At 37.5% G+C, this 27,427-nt stretch overlaps 1 protein-coding gene across 3 annotated transcripts in view; it reads left to right on the plus strand.

Moving 5' to 3' along the window:
• C19H18orf25 (chromosome 19 C18orf25 homolog) overlaps positions 1-27,427 on the plus strand; it is a 98,760-nt gene that overhangs the window by 43,804 nt on the left and 27,529 nt on the right. For all 3 annotated transcript variants that reach the window (XM_009192662.4, XM_003914343.4, XM_003914342.5), the window contains exon 2: positions 3,419-4,203. In XM_009192662.4, coding sequence (XP_009190926.2) covers positions 3,489-4,203 — 715 coding nt within the window. In that variant the 5' untranslated portion in view covers positions 3,419-3,488. The remainder of the gene's footprint in view (positions 1-3,418; positions 4,204-27,427) is intronic.

Here is a 27,427-nt window from a genome sequence, read left to right on the forward strand (position 1 = left end):
TTTAGGTAGTAGAAATTAAATCTCAGTTAACACTCAAATTTAAGGAACTTGAAAGATAATCATTAAATTGAATGATGTGCCATATTGTCATTTTTTTTTTAACAGGGAAAACAATCTAGATTTGCTTGTGTTATCCACACAACTTATTTCTTGAAGAAACAATAGTTGTATGGTCATTTTAACAAATTTACTTTTCAGTCTGATGCTGTATTATGTACTTTGAAAATATCCAGTGCTGCCTTCTTTCAGAAATTGAGACTTTGATGCTTGTCCTATATAGCTGACATTAATTTCATCTGAGTATATTTTCTCAGATATTTTAACCTTAAGAAGAATTTTTTTTTTTTTTTTTGAGACGGAGTCTTGCTCTGTTGCCCAGGCTGGAGTGCAGTGGCCGGATCTCAGCTCACTGCAAGCTCCGCCTCCCGGGTTCAGGCCATTCTCCTGCCTCAGCCTCCCGAGTAGCTGGGACTACAGGCGCCCGCCACCTCACCCGGCTAGTTTTTTGTATTTTTTAGTAGAGACGGGGTTTCACCGTTTTAGCCAGGATGGTCTCGATCTCCTGACCTTGTGATCCGCCCATCTCGGCCTCCCAAAGTGCTGGGATTACAGGCTTGAGCCACCGCGCCCGGCCAAATTTTTTTTTTTTTTGAGACAGAGTCTCACTTTGTCGCCCAGGCTGGAATGCAGTGGTGCGACCTCGGCTCACTGCAAGCTCCGCCTCCTGGGTTCAAGTGATTCTCCTGCTTCAGCCTCCTAAGTAGCTGAGATTACAGGTCCCTGCCACCATGCCCAGCTTATTTTTGTAGTTTTAGTAGAGATGGGGTTTCACTATCTTGGCCAGGCTGGTCTTGAGCTCCTGATCTTGTGATCCACCCGCCTCGGCCTCCCAAAGTGCTGGGAATACAAGTGTGAGTCACTGTGCCCGACCTTGAGAAGAATCTTTATTCCAGAATATACAACTTGAATCTCCATAATATAATTAACTCTCATTTTTATTCAGTTAGAAAATCTTGGTCCCCTCCACTGCTAAATTTGGCTTAAAAAAAAGAACTTGGGTTTAATCCTCATACCTGGGGGTATTTTGTATCTATGAATATTTTAAGTCATGTTTGTATTGACAGCATGCTTTATTTATAACGGTCTCCATTGGTTTAACTGTTACTCCCTCTGTTGGCTTTCAGAGGTGTTACATTTTTTTGTAATGGTGTCAGAAAAAATATTTATGCTGATTTTCACTTAGCTCCAACATTAGTACTGTAATTGATACAAATATGTGAAGTAGGCTGCACACAATATTGTTTTATTTATTTTTGATTTATTTTATTTGTTTTTGAGATGGAGTCTTGCTCTGTCACCCAGGCTGGAGTGCAGTGGCGTTATCTTGGCTCACTGCAACCTCCGCCTCCCAGGTTCAAGCGGTTCTTTTGCCTCAGCCTCCCGAGTAACTGGGACTACAGGTGCTCACCACTGTGCCTGGCCAGTTTTTGTGTTTTTAGTAGAGACGGGGTTTCACCATGTTGGCCAGACTGGTCTCGAACTCCCGACCTCAGGTGATCCACCTGCCTCTGCCTCCCAAAGTGCTGGGATATAACAGGTGTGAGCCACCACTCCTGGCCTAGGATTGTTTTAAATTAACAAATGTTTCAGTGGCCATGAATGTTCTGGTTTCCAGGAATGTGTTAAGGAAACTTAATCAGAATGCCTGTTTTATCAACAGCTGAGAACAGGGCTATGAAAAACAAAACAGGTATACAGAATGTTTGTATTAAGCAAAAAGTGGACTTGGCATGTTAGATCTGTTTTAAAGGATTTTTCAAGTATTTCCTAGGTTTTGTCTACTATAGATTGAACTATCAAGTTAACTTGATGGAGTGAGATGCTGGAGATGCCATATTGCACCTAACTAGCATTCCATATAGATTAATGGTTGTGTGTGTCTGTGACCTATGGACATGATAGTTGCTTTCTGTAATGTAACACTTACAGGGCAAGTTATTTACTTGCTTTCTATATTTAGCATCCTCTTTAAAAACCACCAGATTTTCAATAGGTTCTTAGAAACCGCAACTTTAAATGGAACAAGATACTGCTGGTCTTTGAATGATGTCCTTTAGTTATAACGTTAATGAAAAAATTGGTTTTGTTAAACGTCATTTCACTTAAAGTCTCAGTTTCCAAGAACCTATTGACGATGTTAAGTAAGAACTTAACTGTATGGGTCATAAGCTTTTGAGGTTAAATATTATGTCCTGTACCTGTATGGTTAATTGGAGTTGTATCACTCACAGTGGTGGTAGAGTGTTAGGATTTAAATTTAGCATCCAAAGTGTAAAATGGGTGTAGAGTATTTTCTCTTAAATCCTTAATTCATTCATAGAATATACTAGGCTTTCTGGATTCTGTATTTAGTGACCATTGTTGATAAAACATCAGTTTAAACACTAGCCTCACATTCAGCATGATGAGGTATGTGGGAGCTAGGTAGGATTGAGGAAGCATCAAATTCTGGCCTTTCATCTTAATGCTTCACTAGAGCAACTCCTATTAAGGGGACTGCAGGCAAGTTTGATGCATAGTATTTGGTTGCTCATTTGCCAAATGCATGTAATTGGATTGTGCATGTGTTTTTGTTTTTTTTTAAACATAAGTGTAGGGGCCAGGTGAGGTGGCTTACTCCTATAATCCCAGCAGTTTGGGAGGCCACAGTGGGTGGATCACTTGAGCTCAGGAGTTCGAGACCAGCCTGGGCAACATGGTGAAATCCTGTCTCTACAAAAAATGCAAAAATTAGCCGGGTGCGGTGGTGTGCTCCTGTAGTCCCAGCCATTTGGAAGGCTGAGGCAAGAGAATTGCTTGAGCCACGGCAACGGAGGTTGCAGCTGAGATTGCACCATTGCACTCCAGCCTGAGTGGCAGAGTGAGACCCTGTCTCAAAAAAAAAAAAAAATTTGATGTTTCTCTATTGTAACTCCCCTCCTCCTACCTCCTTTCTTTTTGGATTTGAATTTAAAAGTAGTCATTCCAGGTAATGCATTTCTAGACTAGTGTTAAAGCATTCTTTTTCATTTATATCAAAGTCAATACATGCATATTAATTATATCAGAGTTTTGAAGATTTCTTTCTAGAACACTTTAAATAAAATTGTAAACTGGAAAATGTTCGTTACATGTTGGCCTTGCAAGTTCAGTAATAGTGATTAATATTATGGCATTTTTAGTAGCTCAGTATGCTTAGATTTTGATGGTATTAGTGCTTTGAATTTGACTTTTGATCAGAGAAGCAGATAATAATATGCATATATTTTAAAGGCCTGTGTAATGGTAAGTTTTGCCCCACCGACTTATAAAGGTAGGCGTGTTGTGTTGACCAAATAATCTGGCATTCTGTTTATTGACTTTGTGTGTTTTTGTACAGGTTGCTTTCCTGTTGCATCTTTGATATCATTTCCTAGACTCTACTCCATGATTTAACTTGAAATTCTGAAATGAAGATGGAGGAGGCAGTGGGAAAAGTCGAAGAACTCATTGAGTCCGAAGCCCCACCAAAAGCATCTGAACAAGAGACAGCCAAGGAGGAAGATGGATCTGTAGAACTGGAATCTCAAGTTCAGAAAGATGGTGTAGCGGATTCTACAGTGATTTCTTCAATGCCCTGCTTGTTGATGGAACTGAGAAGGGACTCTTCTGAGTCTCAGTTAGCATCCACGGAGAGTGACAAGCCTACAACTGGCCGAGTTTATGAGAGTGACTCCTCTAATCACTGCATGCTTTCCCCTTCCTCTAGTGGTCACCTGGCTGATTCAGATACATTGTCTTCCGCAGAAGAAAATGAACCCTCTCAGGCAGAAACAGCGGTAGAAGGAGACCCTTCAGGAGTGTCTGGTGCCACAGTTGGGCGCAAGTCTAGGCGGTCCCGATCAGAAAGTGAAACATCCACTATGGCTGCCAAGAAAAACCGGCAATCCAGTGATAAACAGAATGGCCGAGTTGCCAAGGTTAAAGGTCATCGGAGCCAAAAGCACAAGGAGAGGATCAGGCTACTGAGGCAGAAACGGGAGGCTGCTGCAAGGAAGAAATACAACCTGCTGCAGGACAGTAGTACCAGTGATAGTGACCTGACTTGTGACTCAAGCACGAGCTCATCGGATGATGATGAAGAGGTTTCAGGGAGCAGCAAGACAATCACTGCAGAGATACCAGGTAGAGGATGTTTTTTAAACTGACTGTAAAGTACCTGATGGCATTCTCAGCTGTCAGGCTCAGTTAGATGAGTGACACTTGAAAAAATCCAGGAGACCTGCAGCTCTGTGTAAATTTGAAGACTGCAGTCTATTACAAGACATGGCCAATTTATAAAACCTGTTCTGAGGTTTCCAGTGCACTTTAGCACATCAGGAAAAAAAAAATTAAATGGTTAATGATAGGGACAAGATTATTTTTAAGTAATGGAATTTCTCACAAGTCTCTCTGTAACACATTACCTGAACTCCCATCATTGCCTTTTTAGCACTGCTTAGATTTAATACTCACTGTTCAGCATCATTACTGAGTACATTCTCCTCAGGAATAGGCACCTTGCTTTATTATATAGGCACTGCACTCGAGCTTATAGTGTCTGAAATAACACATTCTATCTTTTGTTAAAGTTTTCTAATAATTTTTCCTCCAAAAACAGTAGTTTTATGTGTTTTACCCCATATTCAGTGCATGATAAGCTAATTATCCTTGTTACAAATCTTTCTATCTTAAGTTGTCACTCACATTGAAAAGAATGTCTTTCTGAAAAATTTTCCATTAGTTTCCCAAGCTTTAAAAAAGTTTGTTAGAAATCTGCTTGTTCTAGCTCTCATTGGTATAAGGGTCTGTAATTTATTACATATTTGGTAAATCTGCTTTCCCCATATTATTCCATCTGGTACTGTGTACTATAATACAAAGGCAGTCTTGAGATTTCATAGTGGAAGAAAGATGTATCTGAATGGCTCTTAAGTAGTGAATTCTTATTATCCAAGAGATCCTTACAATATGATCGGGAACATTTTGTAAACTATATGACGTTGAATAGGTCATGGCAGTATTGTTTATTGCCACATTGAAGAGGGGCAAGTTCTGATTTTCTAAAGTTTTACGAGTGACTATGTTTTTTTTTTCTCTCTGGTTTTCTGAAAGCTTTCTGTATCTACATGTGAAGACAGCATATTGCTGATATACAAAGAATATTTGAAGAAAAATCATATTGGTTAATGAAATCTATAGCTTCCCAAAGTTATATAAATTCAGTAACAAGAATGATTGGTTTTAAAGCACTTTATAGATGTTGAAGTTCTGATAATAAGTCTCGTTCATATAATATAAATATGAATCTCAAACAATCTTTAGAAATGCTTTTTACTGTTTTAATATCTCTGTTGAATTCCTTTGCTATCGTTCCTTGTAATAAAACTACCGGGAAGGGGATTTCAATGAAGCTCATCAGTTAAATGCATGAGAGAAACAGACTTTGGGGTTGTTCTAAGGCAGGTTTTAGGTATGTATTTTAGTTTTACATGTAATAATATTTTTAAGAAAACCTTATTAATACCTGTAAAATTGTGCATTCCTATATCTTGTTCTAACCTCTTAATCAAGACCTTGATGGATCTCTTAATACAATACTTAATCCAACTTACTAAACAGGATCTTATGTAACTACCCCAATACTTGCCTTTTTATGGAAAGGAAGAAGGTGGGTAAACAAAATTCTCTCTGAAGACAGAACCCCATTGTAAGGTGGCTTGAGAAATGTCTTCATAGGCACTTTCCCTGTTTTGCTTAAATAGGTTAGATGTGCTTTGTTCATATTTTCCTAATCTTCTTTCTAATTGAGTATCTTGATTACTGCTTAAAACTTAAAACACCAGTGGTCTATTTCTTGTCTCTTCTGAATTGTGTACTAACTGAACACCAAAGTAAATTAATTTAAATCTATAGTTTGGTTTCTGTTATTCACACCATTTAGTAAGTTTGTGGCTTTTGAAATATAGTTTTCTAAGGTAATCCTGGAGAATCAAATGGTAGATTGAGGTATAGGGCCACTGTATATGACTGCCTGTGTGTGTGCTGGCAGTTTTGGGAGGTGCCATTCCCATAAGACAGGTATGAATGATCTGTACTGGAATTATGCAAAGCAGCAAAGACGGAACAACCTAGAATTCAAATATTAGGAATTTCATTTCAATTGTCCATATTATTGTCTCTTGAAAAATTGTGACATTGTGAATTTTTAATGTAACAGTGATGTATCTTTCAGTTTCCTGAGTCACCTTATGACTTTGGGGAAGAGAGGAGGCACACTCAACCTTATAGTAAGAGCAGTTGTCGAAAAGTTGCATAAATTGTAAAGGTAGGATAAATTATGAACTGACTTGAGTTCAACAACATGGACATTCAGGTGAACTTACGCTGGATGGGCCTAACAGAATCTCTTGGATGTTGGAACGTTAATTCAGCTGTTTACACAGAATGGAAACCAAGTGGAAAAGTAAAAACCAATTATTGCCATCCTCTTTCATTAAGGTGCAACCCATTTAGTAATTCAGGAAATACTCTATAAGCTTTTGTTTGGGCTCAGCTTAAAAGTTGAAGGCGTTATCTTAAATAATTCCTATTAGGATATCCTAATATCTTAATCCTAAATGTTATGTCAAAGAATTGTAACTGTTAATGCATTTTCTCTTTGAGAGAGTGCAAGTAATTAATAATGCAGACAAGTATAGTGCACGATCATACTTTGAGTTTGATATCTGGGCAACAGATGTTTATGATGATTTTTAAAGTCAGCAGTTAATTAACTGACAGGCAGCTTAGTGTCGGCGCTAGATCATCTATCCTTAAAGGTTTTGGAAGTATATTGATGTTTTAAGGATCTGTTTGGAGGTATCATATCAAAATAATGCTGGCAGTATTTTCATTTGGGAGACTTAGAGATGAGTAAAGGGCATTTTATAGTAAATTTGTAATATTTTATGGTGAATTCATGTAAAAGTACTATGTGATGGTTATCTTGAATATCAAGACTTTTATCAAGTGATTTCTTTCTTTTTTTTGAGACCGAGTCTTGCTCTGTCGCCGGGCTGGAGTGCAGTGGTGCGATCTCTGCTCACTGCAACCTCCGCCTCCCAGGTTCAAATGATTCTCCTGCCTCAGCCTCCCTAGTAGCTGGAACTACAGGCGTGTGCCACCATGCCCAGCTAATTTTTGTGTATTTTTAGTAGAGATGGGGTTTCACCATGTTGGCCAGGATGGTCTTGATTTCCTGACCTCATGATCCGCTTGCCTTGGCCTCCCAAAGTGCTGTGATTACAGGCGTGAGCCACTGCGCCCAGCCATTATCAAGTGGTTTCTTTATGCATTATGTTTTTGTGTTTTGATCGTTCTCTGCAATTTTATGATTAGAGCATTACTTTTAATGGGGGGGCAGTTTCTCTGTAAAATCAGTTTTGAGACTAGCTCTATAAAATCTGTAGTTGGAGGGATTTTGATTTTAATGTAAATAATGGACATTAGCCCTCATTCAGTTTGAAAAAGTTAATTTTCTGAACATACTAACATACATGCATGGGTATACATGGTCAGTGGGGAAAAGTTTTTCCGGTAACTGTTTTTCATAAATATTTAGCAGAGTGGACCTCCATACAGGGTACCTTTATCTTGTCTTTAATGACCTGCTTTGTGGTTAAATGCCTATTCACACTGAGGTTCCAAAAATAATACACCCCATGGTAGGTAAGAGTGAGTTGTCTTGGTTGGTTTGCCTTTGAAAATCTGATTTCTTTTGGAGAATGTCGTTGAGGGTACTGAGGACAGCTGTCTAAGTTTACTTGAATTCTCAATCCATGCAGCCAGGCTAGACCAGCTCAGCCCCACTTCAAGACAGGATCTCAACACTCATTACTCACCATACATATTTAATGCAGTGAGCTGCATCATGACAAGCTATCATCTTAACTCATAGTTTTTCTCTGGTAGAGATAATTATACTTATTATACTTGATCAGTTAACTCTTGCTTAAAAATTAAAAAAATATTTTTAAGTGACAAATTATTTGTAGAAATTTTTGAAAATAGAAAAATGTGAAGTAGAAAATTAAAATCACCCATAATTCTGCTTTTGTTAACATTTGAATATGTTGTCTTCCATGATATATAACAAAATTTGTCTGGATATTGTGTATGTCATCCTTTCCTTCTTAGCATTGCGTTTTGAGCGTTTAACTAGAGCACTAAATATTCTCCCTAGAACATACGGATTTTGAATAATTTAGCTAATCATAAAAATAACTTCCCTAATGTTGGTCCTTTGGGCTCTTTTAAGTTTTTGCTGTTATGAGTTAAGGGTATGAACACTTAAGGCTCTTGACCACATACTGCCATACTGCTTTTAAAAAATAATTAAGTTGAGTGCGATGGCTCACGCCTATAATCCCAGCACTCTGGGAGGCTGAGACAGGTGGTTCACTTGAGGCCAGGAATTCGAGACCAGTCTGGTGAACATGGTGAAACCCCATCTCTACTAGAAATAACAAAAGTTAGCTGGGCATAGCAACACGTGCCTGTAGTCCCAGCTGCTCCAGAGGCTGATGTGGGACGATTGCTTGAGCCCAGGAGGCAAGAGGCTGTAGTGAACTGTGATTGAGCCTCTGCACTCCAGCCTGGGTGACAGAGCAAGACTCTGTCTCAAAAAAATCCAAATAAAAACAAAAATAAGTTTATTTCACCCAGGAGCTTGAGTGTTCATGCATTGTATTCTTGCTATGGAATATTAATTTTTTTTAAAAAGCTTGCTGATTTGATAGAAGAGTGATATCTTGTCGATGTGGTGTCTCACGCCTGTAATCCCAGCACTTTGGGAGGCTGAGGCAGATGGATTACCTGAGGTCAGGAGTTTGAGACCAGCCTGGTCAACATGGTGAAACCCCATCTCTATGGGGAGAAAAAAAAAAAATTGGCCAGGCGTGGTGGCGTGTGTCTGTAATCCCAGCTACTCGGGAGACTGAGACAGGAGAATTGATTGAACCTGGGAGGTAGATGTTGCGGTGAGCTGAGGTCACGCCACTGCACTCTGGGTGACAGCAGGACTCTATTTAAAAAAAAAATGGTATTTTGATGTTAATTTGCATTTCTTTGATCACTACTGAAGTTGAAAAATGTTTAGCGATTTGTATTCGTTTGGTAAAGTCTGTTCATATTCTTTGCACATTTTTCTTCCGACATGTTTTTTCTTACTAATTTTTGAGGCCTTTTAACCTTTTGGGGATTTAATTGCTTGGCAAATTTTAAATATAAGGCAGTGAGGAGGATTCATGGTTGAAGATCCCAAACCCACATAGTGAATCCATGAAGCACAGTAATTGATCTTTTTCCTAGATTGAATATCAAATGATTTCAGTGGCTAAAAGCCCCATGTCCCTATTTTAAGCCTTTTGTAATCTGGTTGTAGTTTGGTAGCTATTTAAGAGACTCACAAAATACATTGATAACAAAACACTGACACAAAATAATCAGGTAAAAGCTGTCTATTTTCAGCTTGGTAAATGCAAATCAGGTGGGTAAAATACATACGGTTTTCAATCTGGCTATGTATTAGAATCAGCTGGGTGGCATTTAAAACGTCTGATGCCCAGACCCCATTTTAGCCCCATTCAATCAGAGTCTTTGGAGTCTGACCCCAGGCATCAGCTTTAAAACTGATGACATTTATACGATCAGCCTTAGGTGATGACACTGAGTAGCCAGGGCTCAGAACCGCTCAGTTAAGCAATGATATGTTAAGTCTCCTATATCTGAAAATCACTGTGAAACTGGTAGTCTGATTCAATTAAGTTCTCTTACTGCGAATGGTTATCAAGTTCTAAACAGTGGAGTCTGGTTTTTTTGAAATTACATTAGTTATAAATTACAGCAGAGTTCTATATTAATTAACAAGCATTAAGTGCCCTCTTTTACTTCATTTAAGCGATTATTTGAAAAGCATGCAATGTCTAAATGTGGTTTTCTATATGCTACAAGGTCTGGATGATGTTAACTTAATTAAAAAGCTTTAAAGTCTTACTGGTGGGTATCCTTTGGCAATTTCTCGTGTTAAAGCACCAAGATACTATTTTTGGCCTGCTTTTCTTATTTCCTAAAGTGAGTGCCTATATTAACTTTGTAAAAGGAAAAGCATAAAGTCTTTTTCTCAAAATAAGGTATATCTTAGTGTTAATAAAAGAGCATGTGTGTGTTTAAGGTGAGAATGTGGTCCCTTTTTTTTGTCATTGTTTTTTAATAGATTTTGCTTTTAGAGCAGTTTTAAGTTCACAGCAAAATCGAGCAGAGGAGACAGAGAGTTCCCATGTACCCACTTCTCCCATATAGCCATGGCCTCCCCTACTATCAACATCCTGCACTAGAATGGACATTTGTTACAACGATGAACCTACATTGACACATCATTATCACCTAACGTCTGTAGTTTACTGTTAGGGTTCACTCTTGGTGTTGTAAGTTCTGTGGGCTTTGATAAATGCATCATTGGTCCCTGTTTTTAAGGCCTCAGAATGTCTTGCTTATCAGTGATTATTGCTTGTAAGAATCTTTATGAGGCTACAACTTACCTCACTGCCCCCAGCATAAATGTTCTTATATCATTTTCAGCTTTTAAATATTCATTTTTAGTATTCATTGAGAAATAAATAATGCGAGAATCTAAAGCAGATCAAAGGCATCTGATTTCCTGTCCTGTGCTTCAGTTTGCCCAGCACTTATAATGGGGCTTAAAGGAAGTTAAGCTTTAAATTTCATTTAGTCTTTTTTCCCATAAGCTAAACATACTAACCTTTGGGGAAAGTCATGTCCTTCTTGAGGGAGTTTTCATATAAACAAAACTTTTTTAAAAAGTGAGGACAGCATAGGTGATGGAGTAATCAGAGGAAAAGGAATAATATGAAATTAGAGGTTGGTGACCGATTTCATGAGGTTTTTATTTGCTAGGTAGAACTGGGCTAAATGTTTGTCTCACAGCCTTTTAGGCATTGAAAATAGGTGGCCTGACTGAATTAAAAATTCTTTTTTATCTAGGAGAAGCACAGTTGTATTTGATAGTGAGACATGGGAAACTTCTCTTTGCATCTTCATAAAAGGTCACTTTGTGATAAAGCAAACCATGTTTTCACAAATTAGTTTAACAAACGCTCAATAGAGCATTCCATAAGAGCATTATTTATAAGACTCTCGATGTAGGTTGATGGTATAAGGCCAAGATTGATTGATTCCATCAATCATTCTTTTATTCAGCAAGTATCTGAGCACCTAGTCCATGGCTTTGGGGATACTACAGTGAGAGAAGTCTCTGTTGTCATGGAACTTAATCTTTCATGAGGAGACAATAAATGAATTCATCATATGCTATCAGGTAGGGATATGTGATGTGAATAATAAGCAGGATATAAGAGATAAAGATTGACTAGGAATGGGGTAGAAAAGCTATTTTAGTTAGTGTAGTCAAGAATGATCTGAGGAAGTAACATTTTTATTAGATCCCTTAGAATGAAGAGTTCAGTATAGTTTTATTAGAGACCTAAACTATAGGGGACCCAAACCAAAGATGATCTAGCCTAGTTCAAGGATGAAATTTTATATGTATGGGACCATGTCCTAAACTGGACCACTGTGCTACTGGGTATTAATAGTTGTACACATGTTTAGATGTTTGGAAAGTGCTGGATTATGTGTTAACAGATGTCATTTGTTTTAAACCTCAGGGCGCTTCAGCCATTAATGAAGGTGCTCTCCAGTGGGAAGGATGTGATTTGTAGTATATCCCAAACTTAACTACATTTTGTTTTGTATGTGCATTTTAACACTTTACACAGACCAGTTTGTAAAAGCTGACCCAGAGGTATTCTGTATCATCTCCTTCATGTGGTTTTCCATAAGAATTAAAAAAAAAAATTAAAACAGATCTTTTGTGTGGTAAGAATCATCACCTGAGAGTGATTGTATAATGATTGAGTATGGGCCAGCTGACAAAACAACTTTTTAGAATTTTAAAGTGAAAGGAGTTAAAATACTCAAGAATGCAGTAGTTCTCAACTAAGGATGTACATTAAAATCACCTGGGGAGCTTAAACCGAAACAAATCTTAGGTGCCTTGGAGCCACCCTAGGTTTTGGTATTTAAGCCTCTCCAGTTCTTATTGTTCAGCAAAGGTTGGAAACTACTGTTACAGATTCAGTCAGTTGTATTCAGCCTGTGTAGTAACAGAATACATGCTGCCAGGTAGATATATTAAAGCTATGAAAAATAATATTATTTCATTTTTTTTTGGAATTAGTGGCTTTGATTAATGAATTTAATCACTACCTATGAATGCTAGATCTATCAGGCTCTCCTTAGCAATGCTTATGTCATTTTCCTGAGTAAGTGTGTCTTAATAAAAATACAATTTCTGAAGCAATAATGTTTTATGAAATGGCCTCAGTGTCTTTAAAGGTGCCTTCGGTCATGCTGGGGGATCTGAAGGAGCGCCCAGGGAAGTTACAGGATTACTTGACAGGGGTGCTGTGTGATAGGAACTGCACAGGCAGTGTCCTAGAAGAGGCCAGGAGCTGTTTTTCCAAGATGCAGAGGCAGACAGAGAAGTTCCACATGTGGATGGAAAAGGTAACTTACCCTGACACTGGCAAAGAGAACAAGCAGCTACTCGAACCGAGGGGACCTAAATGCAACTAGTTGGCCAAAGAATTTTCCCTATCACCCATCAAGTGCTTACATGGCAGATGCCTGATTTCCAAGTACTGCCACAGCAGCCCTTTGGTTCTTACATGACTTGTCCAAATATTGACAGTATGTCAGAGTTCCCAAAGATGTATAATTGCAGTTTTCTAGTTAACGTTGCTGGAAATGGGAATATTACCTAACAACCTTTGAATCTATCACAAATGAATTGTATTGACAATCTGCATTTTGGATTGTGTGAGAAATAATATGCTTTTGCCCATTGTAAGTTTCTTTTGATGATGTTGCTGGGGTTTTTTTGAGACGAGAGTCTCACTTTGTTGCACAGGCTGGAGTGTAATGGCGCGATCTCGGCCCACTGGCCCACTGCAACCTCCGCCTCCTGGGTTTAAGCGATTCTCCTGTCTCAGCCTCCCGAGTATCTGGGATTACAGGAGCCCACCACCATGCCTGGCTAATTTTCTTTTTTTTTTTTTTTTTTTTGAGACGGAGTCTCGCTCTGCCGCCCAGGCTGGAGTGCAGTGGCCGGATCTCAGCTCACTGCAACCTCCGCCTCCCGGGTTCACGCCATTCTCCTGCCTCAGCCTCCTGAGTAGCTGGGACTACAGGCGCCCACCACTGCGCCCGGCTAGTTTTTTGTATTTTTTAGTAGAGACGGGGTTTCACTGTGTTAGCCAGGATGGTCTCGATCTCCTGACCTTGTGATCCGCCCGTCTCGGCCTCCCAAAGTGCTGGGATTACAGGCTTGAGCCACCGCGCCCGGCCGCCTGGCTAATTTTCTTTGTATTTTTAGTAGAGACAGGGTTTCACTATGTTGGCCAGGCTGACCTCGTGATCTTGAACTCCTGAGCTCGTGATCAGCCCACCTTGGCCTCCCAAAGTGCTGGAATTACAGGTGTGAGCCACCAAGCCCAGCCCTGATGATGTTTTAAAAGCTGCAGTAAAAAACAGCTTCCTTTTTAAAAATTAGGTATTTGCGACAGAAAGCCCCAGAATTGGATACATTTTAGCTTGAGTTTTGTTATGTATGGTTGGAACATAGAACCATATTTATACAATAGTAGGAGCCATCCTCTTCCTTGCTTTTTACCAAAAATAGAAATAAAACAAAAAACTGGAAATTTTAGTGAACCTAAATAGGTAGATGGTTAATTCCTTGAGAATCTCTTAGCACTTACTCTGTACAGATGCTGTTGACTTCTGCTTCTAATTGGGGGACCTCATAGTTAACTGTGAAGATCGTAGTTAACTGTGAATGTACTCCATGAACATTTTTATGTAATTATTCCACATGTCATTTAATAATCTAATTTTTTGCTAGTTTTTCATGAATTATATTCAGTATCACTTGTATGCAGAAGAACACAATACGGTTTTGAGCAAATATTTGCTATGTGCCTACTATTCAAGGTAATGTAGGGAAAACAGATTAGACTGCAGCTTGATTTCATGCATGAGAAAAATAGTATTTTTCATTGACATGGAGATGGATTTTTATTTTGAGCTTTAATTTAAAGCTCAGTGCCCAAGGTGGTAATCTGGTAGGCATCAGCCAGTGGAATTTCTGGTACCCTGATGTAAAGGGTACCTGTAGAGGATAAAGATAAAATGGTCACTATATCAAGGGTATGTATTGGGTGGGGTTTTAAATTGCTAGTGACTAAGTTTATTAGTGAATGTACTACCAGTTTAATTTTGTTTTCAGTCCTCGAATTAAAAATAAATGGACCTTAGTTATGTTAAATAACTCATAGAGCGTGTCAAAAGATAGGAAATATCACAGGATTGAAGGTCTTGCAACATGATAGATGTTTTTATGTGCAGCCTGGGATTGGTAAATGCTGGCATTTTATCTTTTAAAGATTTCTAGTAATAATGTGAGACACAGCTAAATTAGGATGACAGTCTTCAATAGGAATATGTAAGTTTGCTGATACTAAGTGGTTTTTTAAAATTGGGTTTTCCACTGGATTTACTTTTTTTTTTTTTTTTTCCTGAGATGGAGTTTCACTCTTGTTGCCCAGGCTGGAGTGCAATGGTGTGGTCTTGGCCCACTGCAGCCTTTGCCTCCTGGGTTCAAGCAGTTCTCCTGCCTCAGCCCCCCAAGTAGCTGGGATTACAGGCACCCACCACCATGCCCAGCTAATTTTTGTATTTTAAGTAGAGACAGGAGTTTCACCATGTTGACCAGGCTGATCTCAACCTCCTGACTTCAGGTGATCCACCTGCCTCCGCCTCCCAAAGTGTTGGGATTACAGGCATGAGCCACTGCGCCTGGCCTGGATTTATTTTTGAGAGGAAATTAGTCTTTCACATTTATAATAACATCAATATGAAAAAGGTTCATTTTATTTAATGAAGTTGCCACTTAGGAAAAAAAACCGAATTCTGCTTGTGTTTTTTAAGAGGAAATATAGGTGGTATATTTAGAGTCTCATATAAACAATCAAGATCTTCGATATCTCTCTCAATATTTGTTAGTAACGTTACTCAGAAAATATGTCACCACTTTGTTTTGATTCAGTTCTATATCCAAATATTTGTAACTTGTAAATTACCAGCAATAGACTGAACCAGGTTTTTTCCTTTTCTGGTTTTGAATTGAAAAATTGAAAATTGCTGCTTTATTTGTTTTTTTCATTTTAGAACTGGTTTTATGAGAATTGGAAGTTAACTTTGGGGATGACTTATTTCTGTGTTCAGTTTTTGTTTAAGGATATATACATCCTTGTACAAGGATGTATATAATATATATGACTAGCAGTCTCTCCCTTTTTTTTTTTTTTTTTCATTTTTTGAGATGAGGTTTCGCTCTCATTGCCCAGGCTAGAATGCAATGGCGTGAACCCAGCTCACCGCCACCTCCGCCTCCTGGGTTCAAATGATTCTCCTGCCTCAGCCTCCTGAGTAGTTGGGATTACAGGCATGCGCCACCATGCCTGGCTAATTTTTGTGTTTGTAGTACAGATGGGGTTTCTCCATATTGGTCAGGCTGGTCTTGAACTCCCAACCTCAGGTGAACTGCCTGCCTCGGCCTCCCAAAGTGCTAGGATTATAGGCATGAGCCACTGTGCCTGGTCGATCTCTTCTTTTTTTGTATAATGATTTTTAGATTTTCTGAACTTAATATTTGACCAGTAGAGGTAAGGTTTGAACACCGGGAGCAACTTACAATAAATAATGTTAGTATGATTTTTCACTGTAAAATATATGAGAGTTTGTTATAACTGATGGGTTTCTCTCTGAAATGATAGTGCAACATTGGTTAACTATTTCCCCAAACAGATTTTTTTAAATTAAGTTTTACATCAATAGGAAGAACATATTGGTTTTGGATGACTGAATGAATTTTAATGAATCTACAGTCTTTACTTGAAGTTTAGGTATTTTCAGGGAAGTTCTGTTTTCACCTTCTTCCTGGAATCCCAGATTTTTATTAGACATAGATTTTTAGATGTAAGAAAATATTAATTTAATTTCATCATGTTAAAGACTACTTTTCTATGCATGTGTAAACTGCTTCAAGCACTTAACAGGCTTCTTTTTTGTTTTATGATATAATACTTAATATATTAAGCATGCTTTGAAATGCATTTTAAGATAGAAAAGGTTAATTTTTTTAAGAATAACATAGACAACTTATTGCTAGTGTTGTATTGACTGGATCCATTCTAATTTTTATTGTTATTGGATAATCAGGCAAGAGCTCTGTAGATTTTTTTTGCCTTTAAGAAAAAAATTTCAGTGGAATGGAATTAACAAACATAGGTAGGCTTTTTTTTTGGTGGGGGTTGGGGAGATAGGGTCTCACTCTGTCATCTAGACTGGAGTGCAGAAAGGTGCCGTCTTGTCTCACTGTAACCTCTGCCTCCCAGGCTCAAGCAATCCTCCCACCTCAGCCTCCCAAATAGCTAGGACTACCACCTGGCTAATTTTTGTATATTTTGTAGAGACGGGGTTCTGATACATTGTTCAGGCTGGCCTCAGACTCCTGGGCTTAAGTGATCTGCACACCTTGGCCTCTCAAAGTACTGGGATTCTGTGGGATTCGCATCTGGCCTAAAACATAGGTATTAATAGTTGATATTCAAGGTAAGAATAATATTTTGAATATTTGAAAACACTAATAATTTTGGAAAGCCTTTTCTACAAAATTTTGAGTAAAGGAAGAAAAAGAGGTTTTGGCAGAAAGATAAGGAATGCCAGAATACACTGATTTAATTCTTAGAACCTATACCAAAATATTAAAAATTTATCCTAAAGTAAAATTTAACATCCCGTGGTTTGGAGAGTTTAGGAATAATTTATAACAGAAACATATATAGGAAAATTTTTATCTTGATTTTCAGTTTTTGCAGAGTGCTTTGAAGGTAATACATCTCTGTCTTAAGGAGTGTTGTTTTGAAAAACAATAGATTTTGCTTTACAATGGTTACACCTTTTCCAGGTAGAGCAATTAAAAAATTCCCCTTTCAACATACTTTGTTTTTATATTACAGACATTTAAAGAAGTGTCAATATGGGAAGTACTTGTTGTTTTTCGAGACGAAGTCTCGCTGTGTCGCCCAGGCTGGAGTGCAATGGCGCTATCTCAGCTCACTGCAAGTTCCACTTCCCAGGTTCACACCATTCTCCTGCCTCAGCCTCCTGAGTAGCTGGGACTATAGGCACCTGCCACCACGCCCGGCTAATTTTTTGGTATTTTTAGTTGAGATGAGGTTTCACTGTAGCCAGGATGGTCTCGATCTCCTGACCTCATGATCCGCCTGCCTTGGCCTCCCAAAGTGCTGGGGTTGTTTTTTCGATCTCCTGACCTCATGATCCGCCTGCCTTGGCCTCCCAAAGTGCTGGGGTTGTTTTTTTTTTTATTTTTTCCAGATGGGGCGTCGCTCTGTTGCCCAGGCTGGAGTGCAGTGGCACGGTCAAGGCTCACTGCAGCCTCAACCTCCCAGGCTCAAGTGATCTTCCCAAGTAGCTGGGACCACAAGTGTGTGCCACCATGTCTGGCTAATTTTCTTATTTTTTGCAAAGGTGGGGTCTTGCTGTGTTGACCAGGCTGGTCTTAAACTCCTAAGCTCAAGGGATCCCCCAGCCTCGGCCTCCCAAAGTGCTGGGATTACAGGTACGAGCCACCACGCCTTGCCTTATGAAGTAGGGTTTTTTTTTGTTTTTGTTTTTGTTTTTTTTTTGAGTTGGAGTCTCGCTTTGTCGCCCAGGCTATAGTGCAATGGCGCAATCTTGACTCACTGCAACCACCACTTCTTGGGTTCAAGCGATTCTCTTGCCTCAGCCTACTGAGTAGCTGGGATTACAGGTGCCTACCACTGGCCCGGCTAATTTTTGTGTTTTTAGTAGAGATGGGGTTTCACCATGTTGGCCAGACTGGTTTCAAACTCCTGACCTCAGTTGATCTGCCTGCCTTGGCCTCCCAAAGTGCTGAGATTACAGGCATGAGGCACTGTGCCTGGCCTGTGAAGTAGTTTTAATATATATATTTTTTACTTGACTAGTGTAGGTTATTGCATTCTCTTTTCCTGAGGCAGTATGTATTCTCAAGATTACATGTATAGTACTAATAATACTAGTAAGTGGGAATTACTTTTGGATTATGTGACAGCATTTTTATGTAGCTATTGTTTAAGTCCCTAGTGGTCCTCTCTTCATTTCCTCTGAATTCCCTTAATTTTCCTAGAATTTTAAGAAGGTTAAGGACCGTGTCCTGTTTGTATTTATTTGTAGTCTATAAAAGGTTAATGCTGGAAAGAAATCTCTTTCAGCCTACAACACTAATCCAGAAATGGTTGAAATGCTTTTTTATTTAAGAATAAAATCCCATGTCTGGACTGTTGCATCTCTCTAATATGTGCATATGGAATTTTCCCTTTGTCTAATCCATCAGATAATTTTTTTTCTCTTGTTTTCATGGGAGAGAATTAAAAGGAATAAGCTGCAGACTTTTAAAAAATGTTTCATTTAAAAAATCACCAAACATTGTAAAAAAAGTAACTTGAGAAATGTTAGGAAACAAATTATAGTTTTAACTACCACAATTATAATTTTCTTACTGGTTGTTACATGTTGATACTTCCTTTTAGTATTTCTCTTTAGTTGGCATTTAAGAGGCCATTATCCTCTCCCTAAAGGTAAATGTGTTTTTTGATAATCTAGCTACAGCCTGCTTTCTGCCTAGTTTGTGCTAGCTCAGTCCTAGGACATTAGATACCTAATCATCTTAAGAGAATTTAACCAGCAGATTAGAGTGATGTGGTTATTTGAGCCACTTATTAGACAATAGTAACTCTCTTAATCATATTGATCTGTACTTTTTGTGCATTATTAAAATCGAGCATAGTTTTTAAAGCCCACATACGATTTTAATTTCGAGCACAACAAGGTCAAGTTAAAATCTTAAGGCTTAATATTTTACATGAAGTTTTACTTTTTTTAAAATTAGAAGTAGCATACAGATTGTTATTTGGAAAGCTCCAAGGGAAAGCATTATCAGTTTTTTGTTTGTTTGGATTTTTACTAAGAGAAATGAGTCTAGTTTCAGGGATGTGTGTATGCATGTTTGTACCCATCTTCAGAATTCTGAAATAACTGAATTTCATTAATGTTAGACTTGTCAAGTGGCTGGAGGCAGATAACTGTACAGGTGCTACAGTGATTTCTAATGGATTCAGATTATTAATATAATACCTGTTTATTGCTTCCTAACAGTATGTAAGAAAATAAAAGTTGCCTACATATAAACCTAGTTATGGTAATTAAGCTTGATAAAAAATGTCTTTTTAAGATTAAAGGTTTGGGGCTTTTATTTTTGTTTTTTGAATCTCACTAGTAGACCGAGTAAAAGAATATACAGTAACTAATTTATTTTGAGTATTGCTTTTGTCATTCCCTGCTGTTACTAAGATTTAACAGCAAGAGTCCCTGGGTCTAGGTATATCTCAGTTTACATAAGATTTCTTTCTTTTTTTTTTGTTTTTTGTTTTTTTTGTTTTTTGAGACAGAGTTTCACTCTCGTTGCCCAGGCTGGATGGAGTGCAATGGCGCGATCTCGGCTCACTGCAACCTCCACCTCCCAGGTTCAAGCGATTCTCCTGCCTCAGCTCCCCAAGTAGCTGGGATTACAGGCGCCCGCCACCATGCCCAGCTAATTTTCTGTATTTTTAGTAGAGACAGGGTTTCACCATGTTGGCCAGGCTGGTCTCGAGCTCCTGACCTCAGGTAGTCCACCTGCCTCAGCCCCTGAAAGTGCTGGGATTACAGGCGTGAGCCACAGTGCTCAGTCTGATTTATTTCTTAAAAGTTGTATGCAGAATGATTTAAAGTGTATTGTCTGTTTGTTAATGAAAGAAACAATATAGTGAATTCTTTTTTAAGCAAAGTACCGTAAATTGATATTACTGGTAATTTTTATTTTTAACATATAGCTGACTTTGCATAAAGATACACAGTTACGTGAATGTTATAAGAAAGATGGCAAACAGGCTTTGTGTTATTATTTGTTTAAAATAGCAAATTATGGGCAAGTTATCTTACACAAAGGGTAGCCTTTTAAATTAATTGTACCTTTTATATTTTATTTAGCTTATATTGATTTTCATCTCTCCTTTAAAAACATTATTTAAATAGTACAGTGAGGGTACAATGAAAAAGATTTCATGGAATGCCACGTCAGAAAATACAGTGTCAAAACAATTTCAGTAAATTTTTTTCTCAAAATCCTCTTCAGAAATAACATATGCCCTTAATCCTAGTACAGATAAAAAACATGTCATTTTAATTTGTTTAGAAGTTACGAGATTGTGAATTGTAAGTAACATGGAATAACTTCCAAGTTTCTATACTCATTTTTCCCCCCCTGGTTTCTATTTTTATTTCCTCTGAAGTTTATGAAAGTTAGTAGAAATTGCAACCAAACTGTTAGTTTGCTAGTATTGAGTAGATATTCTCATGTTATATTAGATTACCACAGTGTAAAATAGAAGACATCATAAAAAGTAAAGGAATAATCCAGAAAGAAGTGTATTCTTTGGCTATTAAGTCTTATTCATAATATAACTTTAAGATTTGGGAAGAATGTTATGAAATTACTGTTTTTATTTTATTGCATTTTCTTAATATCCTTTACCTCACTGTGCATTTGACATGTAACCTAGATGAATAAAAATTTTGAAAAAGAAATGTTTCCTGTTACTCTGTTGAGGATGGTGTTATGTGGTTCCCTACCAGTTAATTCATATTAGGTGTTTCTGAATCAAGAAACTTGCTTTTCTGTAATGAAATAAATGATATTAGTTTCTAGTTAATATAACAATAGATTTTACGTATTTGGGGGATTATTTTTAGGTTTTTTGGTAGTTGAGAAAAGAATACCACTGTGAACATAAAAAGTCAAGATTTTTTTTCTTTAAACTGTATGTCCTACTAAACTATCCTATTAAAAATTGATGAATATTTGAAAAAATAGCAAAATTTAGACTGATTCAAGGAGAAATCAAAAGGCTAGAATGTGGAATGAATGACTCTTTAGCAGGGTACGTAGACATAGGGATGTGGCTAATATATCTAAATTTTGTGCTCTTTCTCGCTGTATGTAGTACAGATATTTTAGTTTTTTTTCTCTACGGATCTAAATCCTCAAAGCAGTAGGTCATGGATTTGTCCCTGAAACAGATAAATTGAAAGATGGTGACCTCTTCAGGTGCCTCACTTCTGTATTTATAGCTTTTCTTAAATATCCAGATGAATTACCTGAGTTATCTTTCGAATAATCCCACTTGAATCAGAGACTTCACAACTTTATAGTTAGTGGTGACACATTAAGTTGTTTTTTCTTTTGATCAGCTTTTCCATTACTCTGATAATCTTGGATCTTTGCTTTTACCTCTTTTGATCATTTCAAAATGGTAAACCCTTCATCAATATCATAAATAACTTTCCTGGGTGGTCAAAATGATGCAACGTTTATCAGTATAAGGACAAATTTAATCCTTAAAATCTTATTTTCATCTTGGAAACTTTATAACAAAAAGTTTAAATTTTTAATAATTGAGTATAATGGAAAAAGTACAAAATACATTCATTTGGTTTTATTTTAAAAATGACTTAACTCCTAAACATAAAGTTTCAGTGCATATTGCTGCATTTCATTTCCATGTAGCCCTATCTTAGACATTTTTCCTTTTACTAAAATAATTTTCTGATATTATTCTGAAGAAAATAATACATATATAGTTTTTGGTATTTAAGGCTTTTTTCTGGACATGGCCCTTTATAGATTTTTATCTTTTGTTGATGAAATTCTTCTTTTCTAAGAGATGTTTTGAAAATGACTGCTCTCTTTTCAAATTATTCTGCATGTATTTTCTATTTTTTTGATTGATATTTTTACACTTGATCTTAGTCAAAAGGCCAAGAAGCGATGATTGGCATTTTTATTACTGTTTTTTCTCTTTCTTTTTTGAGATGGAGTCTCGCTCTGTTGCCCAGGTTGGAGTGCAGTGGCGTGATCTTGGCTTACTGCCACGTCTGTCTCCCAGGTTCAAGTGATTCTCCTGCCTCAGCCTCCCGAGTAGCTGGGACTACAGGCGTGTGCTACTCTGCTGGGCTAATTTCGGTATTTTTAGTAGAGATGGGGGTTTCACTATGTTGCCCAGGCTGGTCTCAAACTCCAGACCTGAAGTGATCCACCCACCTCAGTCTCCCAAAGTGCTGGATTACAGGCGTGAACCACTGTGCCTAGCCTCATTTGTAAATATACATTTTCATCTTGGTAAATATTCTAATGTGTAATAAACTGCTTTTTTTTTTTTTTTTTTTCTTGAGTAGGTTCTATTAAAATGCAAATTTCCTTCTGTAGCTCTTGAGGTTTGCCTCTTTCCCTCAGTCCCTCATGCCCACACCTTATTCCCAGTATTTAGATTCCTTGGCTAGATAAGGTGTAAGATTTTTTGCTTTTCACTATCTGGATTGAGGCTAAGTATGATGTTTACCCCCTCCTTTCTCTTGGTGTTGTGTGGATAACAGAACCGGGCCTAGGCCATCAAAGGGCCTAGGGTCCTTTGATGGCATAGGGTCCTTTGACAGCAACAAGACAGATTTTTTTTCTTCTTATAGTGAGGAGATTGGAGAGATTGGGTATGGCAAAGAGGAAGAAGGGAATTTCTTCTAGGCTTTATTGTATATTACTATGGCTGCATAGACATTGAAATGGGGGTCAAAGGGGCCAACCATGTGTTTGTCCATTGCCCCACCTTTCCTTGTGCCTTAGACTTAGCAATAGAAAGGGAAGGGGGAATGATATTCCCATGTGTATCTGGGTTACAAGAATTATTCATGTTTCCTAGATTTAGTTAGCGTTCATAATGAGAGAGTGACAACACTTGTGTTAGTGGAGGTGCTCTTGTAGGCAAGATGATGCTAAATGTAGATTAATCCTGAGCAATTTCCATTTGGCTTTGAAACATTTTTCTATGAATACATGTAAGCTGACATTTCACTTCAAACAAAAATACAAAAGTCACGTTTGCGATGACCTTATTCAACTATGAATCCTAGCCAAAGCATTTACTTACCGAGTTGGGTTCATCTATGACCAACATCAGGCACTGGCATAGGCACTGATGTTCCTCAGAGCTTCTTGCATGCCGGTGGTATACACAGAGTATACATGCAAAGGTAAGCAAACAAACAACAAAATAGGGCAGGTGCTAAGTATAATGGAAAGGCAGGGCAGTGGACCAATATTTAAATTCCTTTTGTGTTTTTTGTTAACGTTGTCTTTAACCCTCACCATAACTCCGTGAAGACACTGATTAGTGAAATAGTTTACCAGGGTCATGTAGCTAAGAGGAAGTAGGCAGGGCTTTAACTTGTGTCTGCTGCCAAAAATCTATAGTTCCTGTGCTGGGAACACCAGTCTCATCCTGTATATTCTTCTTTCCTTCAGCAGTGAGAACAATTATAGTCTATTGTGGTTTCACCTAATTAGGACTCAAATTTTCATCTGTAAAATGAGAGTAGTGTTTGTTTAGTTTTAAAATCCTGTGCTTCTGATTATCAAACCTGGAAAGGGGAATTTGTCATGGGATGAACATGGTAAAGGAAAAGTTAGGTTTTGTTTTGATTTGTTTTTGTGATTCAGATTTTCTAATGAGATTTAGAACATATTTGAAAAGGAAACTAATTCATAAAATTAAACATTTGATGGCAACAGTGCAGAAGGCTTTAAGGTCATAAGGGGGTAGACCTCACTGTATCAGGAATATGTGACAACACAGATATATCTATATTTTGGTATTTGAAAAGTTAGAACCTATTTAGTGTAGGATAGAAGCTTAGTGAGACAGTACAAACCCATTTCTAGCATAAAATGGATGAGTTAATGTTTTTAAATAAAAAGTAGTTGGTAGATTTTTTAAAAATTCTAAAATATTATTATAATTTTTAAATAATAGAGATGGAGTCTTGCTATGTTGCCCAGGCTAGTCTCGAACTCCTGGGCTCAAGTAGTCCTCCTGCCTCGTCCTCCCACCTCGTCCTCCCAAAGTGCTGGGATTATAGACATGAGGCACTGTGCCCAGCCGTTGTTGGGTTTTTGACCTTTAACTTTCCCTGTGTTGTCATTATAACAGCAAACATTTCAAAATAATTTGATCAGGAGGAGAAATAGCACCTGAGTTACCCACAGATTGAATGGTTATTAATTATTTAACACAGATGTGTTACATTTACCTCTATAGAAAGATGCTTTTAATGATTATAGAAAAACCAGTAAGTTCAATATTAGAAATTTATGTTTTAAGATTGTGACAGACATCAGAGCTGGCAGATGGGAGAATGTGCAGCTTGGATAACTTAAATGTTGTAAGCATGGAATGTGCCTATGTTAATGACTGAATCTTAAATTGGAAATGTTTTCATGTATAACTTTACTTGAAGTAATTACTTTTATATTTTTGAAAATCAAAACAGTCTCTTTGTAGCAATGCAGTTGTTTTAGTAGCATAGAGGAATAATCATGTGAGAGCAAGGGCAGTATCCCCATGTTTATTCTATCCTATAATGAACTGATAGAGTCAAATAGATAGCAGCTTCTGTTTTTTTGTTTTTGTTTTTTTTGTTTTTTTTTGAGATGGAATCTTGCTCTGTTGCCCAAACTGGAGTGTAGTGGTGTGATCTCAGCTCACTGCAACCTCTGTCTCCTGGGTTCAAGCGATTCTCCTGCCTCACTTAGCCTCCCAAGTAGCTGGGATTACAGGCATGAACCACACACCTGGCTAATTTTTGTAATTTTAGTAGAGACGGGTTTTCACCGTGTTGGCCAGGCTGGTCTCAAACTCCTGACCTCAAGTGGTTTGCCTGCATCAGCCTCCCAAAGTGCTGGGGTTACAGGTGTCAGCCCCCATGCCCGGTCAGCTTCTGTTATTAATATGCTGAATTTTCCTAGCTCCTCCCCAGCGATTTTTTTTCCCCTTCAAGAGATATTTCTTTTTAAAAGCAGATAAAATAACTGCAGAATCTTACAATCTTACCTGTCATTTACTTCTGTATAGCAAGAATCACATTTTAAAAGAATGTCACGAATTGTTACCATAAGTTAGCTAATATTTGTATAGTAACTCAGAGTACAAATCCTGACGCCTAGTGCTTTTTTTTTTGAGACAGAGCCTTGCTCTGTTCCCCAGGCTGCAGTTTAGTGGCATGATCTCGGCTCACTGCAACCTCTGCCTCCCAGGTTCAAGCGATTCTTGTGCCTCAGCCTCCCGAGTAGCTGGAATTATAGGCGTGCACGCCACCACACTCAGCTAATTTTTTGTATTTTTAGTAGAGACGGGGTTTCACTATGATGGCCAGGCTGGTCTCAAACTCCAGATCTCAAGTGATCCACCTGCCTTGGCCTCTTAAGTACTTGGATTACAGGCGTGAGCTACCACACCTGGCCCCAAGTGCTTTAAACAAATCTTATTTAAGTTTGATTTCCTAATGATAGTGTAAAATGACCTTGGAACACAAGATCCTTAATTGTGGTTTCTTGTTGGAAGACAAAGTTGGAAAGACAACCATTTCATTATTTTATTGAAGTTTATATAGTATTGACTTGTCATTGTTTGAATATATTGGAAATGAAAAATGGCAGTGATCATAATTTATTTTCAATTTTAAGTGTAATATATGAAAATATTGCTGTCTCTGTTTATGATGAATACTAAATTTAAGCTAAGTTATAAGGTATGCTGTTTGGAAATATGGAAGATACAAGAATGAAGCCAGATAACAAGTTTATGCTTGTATTTCCTACTGATGAAGACTTTCAGACGAGTTATTTTCATGGGTAGGTGATGTCACTCTGCATGTATACACTTATACTTTTTTGCATGATTATACATGTAGGAGTGGTACAATTTTGACTTGACTATTGACCTGTTGCCTCAATTTGGGGATGGGGTGGAGAATATGAGGGCAAGATGCTCTGAATGGTATTAGTCACATAAATTTTAAAATAACTCACTAAAATAACTTACTACAAACACCTAAAAAAAAAAGCCCTTAAAAAATAGAACATATGGTCAAATAGTCAATATTGTACTTGGCCCTCATATCTTCTGCACCCAAGTATTTGGACATCACACAGTATCTTGATTCCATAATAATCATTTTGAACTCTGACGAGAACGCCATAGAATATTGCAACTTTCTTTTCTTTTTTTAGAAAAGAAAAACCTCAAACACGAATCAGTTTCTTGATATTTAAACTAAAATCAATTACCAACTGATACCAAGGCCACACTGTTGAATTTTTTGGTCATTGAACTTGATTTACCCCTTAAGGGGATCTGGAAATTATTTTTAAGTGGTCAACTAAAGTTGTCCTGATCGTCAGAATTTCATATTGTGACATGTCTGTTCTTTATACAGTGGCACCTAACAACTCATTTGCTTTTATGTTTGGTCATTTTGTATTTAAAAAATATTACTACATAAACTTGTGGTTTGGTAGTTTAGTTTTAAGGGGTCACTACCCAAAGTGTGTTTTTGTTCAGTGACAGTTGACACAATGGATATTTGTATTAAAATAGTAATACTTCATTGTGTTACATTTTTATGATTCATTGACATATATGCATTCCTTCACAGAGTTTCATAAAATAGGTGTGTTTAATATTCATTTGTTGGATGATATTTTAAAAACCTTAATGGAAATAAATAGTTTGCTTGCGCTTCATAAATAGCCTTTGGGGGTGAAAACAACATTCCTTTATTTCTGCTTTATATTAAAATAGGGGTAGTAGAGGAATTTCTTACTTGAAGGGAAACTTTATGTTTGCTTTTTGCTGTTAATGTTTTTCTTAAAAAAGGGGTAGAATTAGCACTTTAAAGCATGTATCTATTCTACAAGCATGAATTTTGACTTATTTTAGCATGAATTGCTGCAGTGGAATAAATTTACTTTGAAACTCAGCTGCCTTTTTCAGCCAGTTAGGGGGATTTGAGGGTGGAAGGGACCTCTTCCAGTAAGAACTTTAATATCTTCTTGTAAAATCACCCATAAGATTGCATGTCATTTAATTGTAGTATGAGCTGGTTGTCTTTCTTAGGGAAAAGGAAATAGAAATATCCCTCATAAGATATCCAAAGCAAAATCCTGAAAATGGATTTT

The sequence above is a fragment of the Papio anubis genome, chromosome 19 (assembly GCF_008728515.1).
Source record: "Papio anubis isolate 15944 chromosome 19, Panubis1.0, whole genome shotgun sequence".
NCBI classification, from domain to species: Eukaryota; Metazoa; Chordata; class Mammalia; order Primates; family Cercopithecidae; genus Papio; species Papio anubis.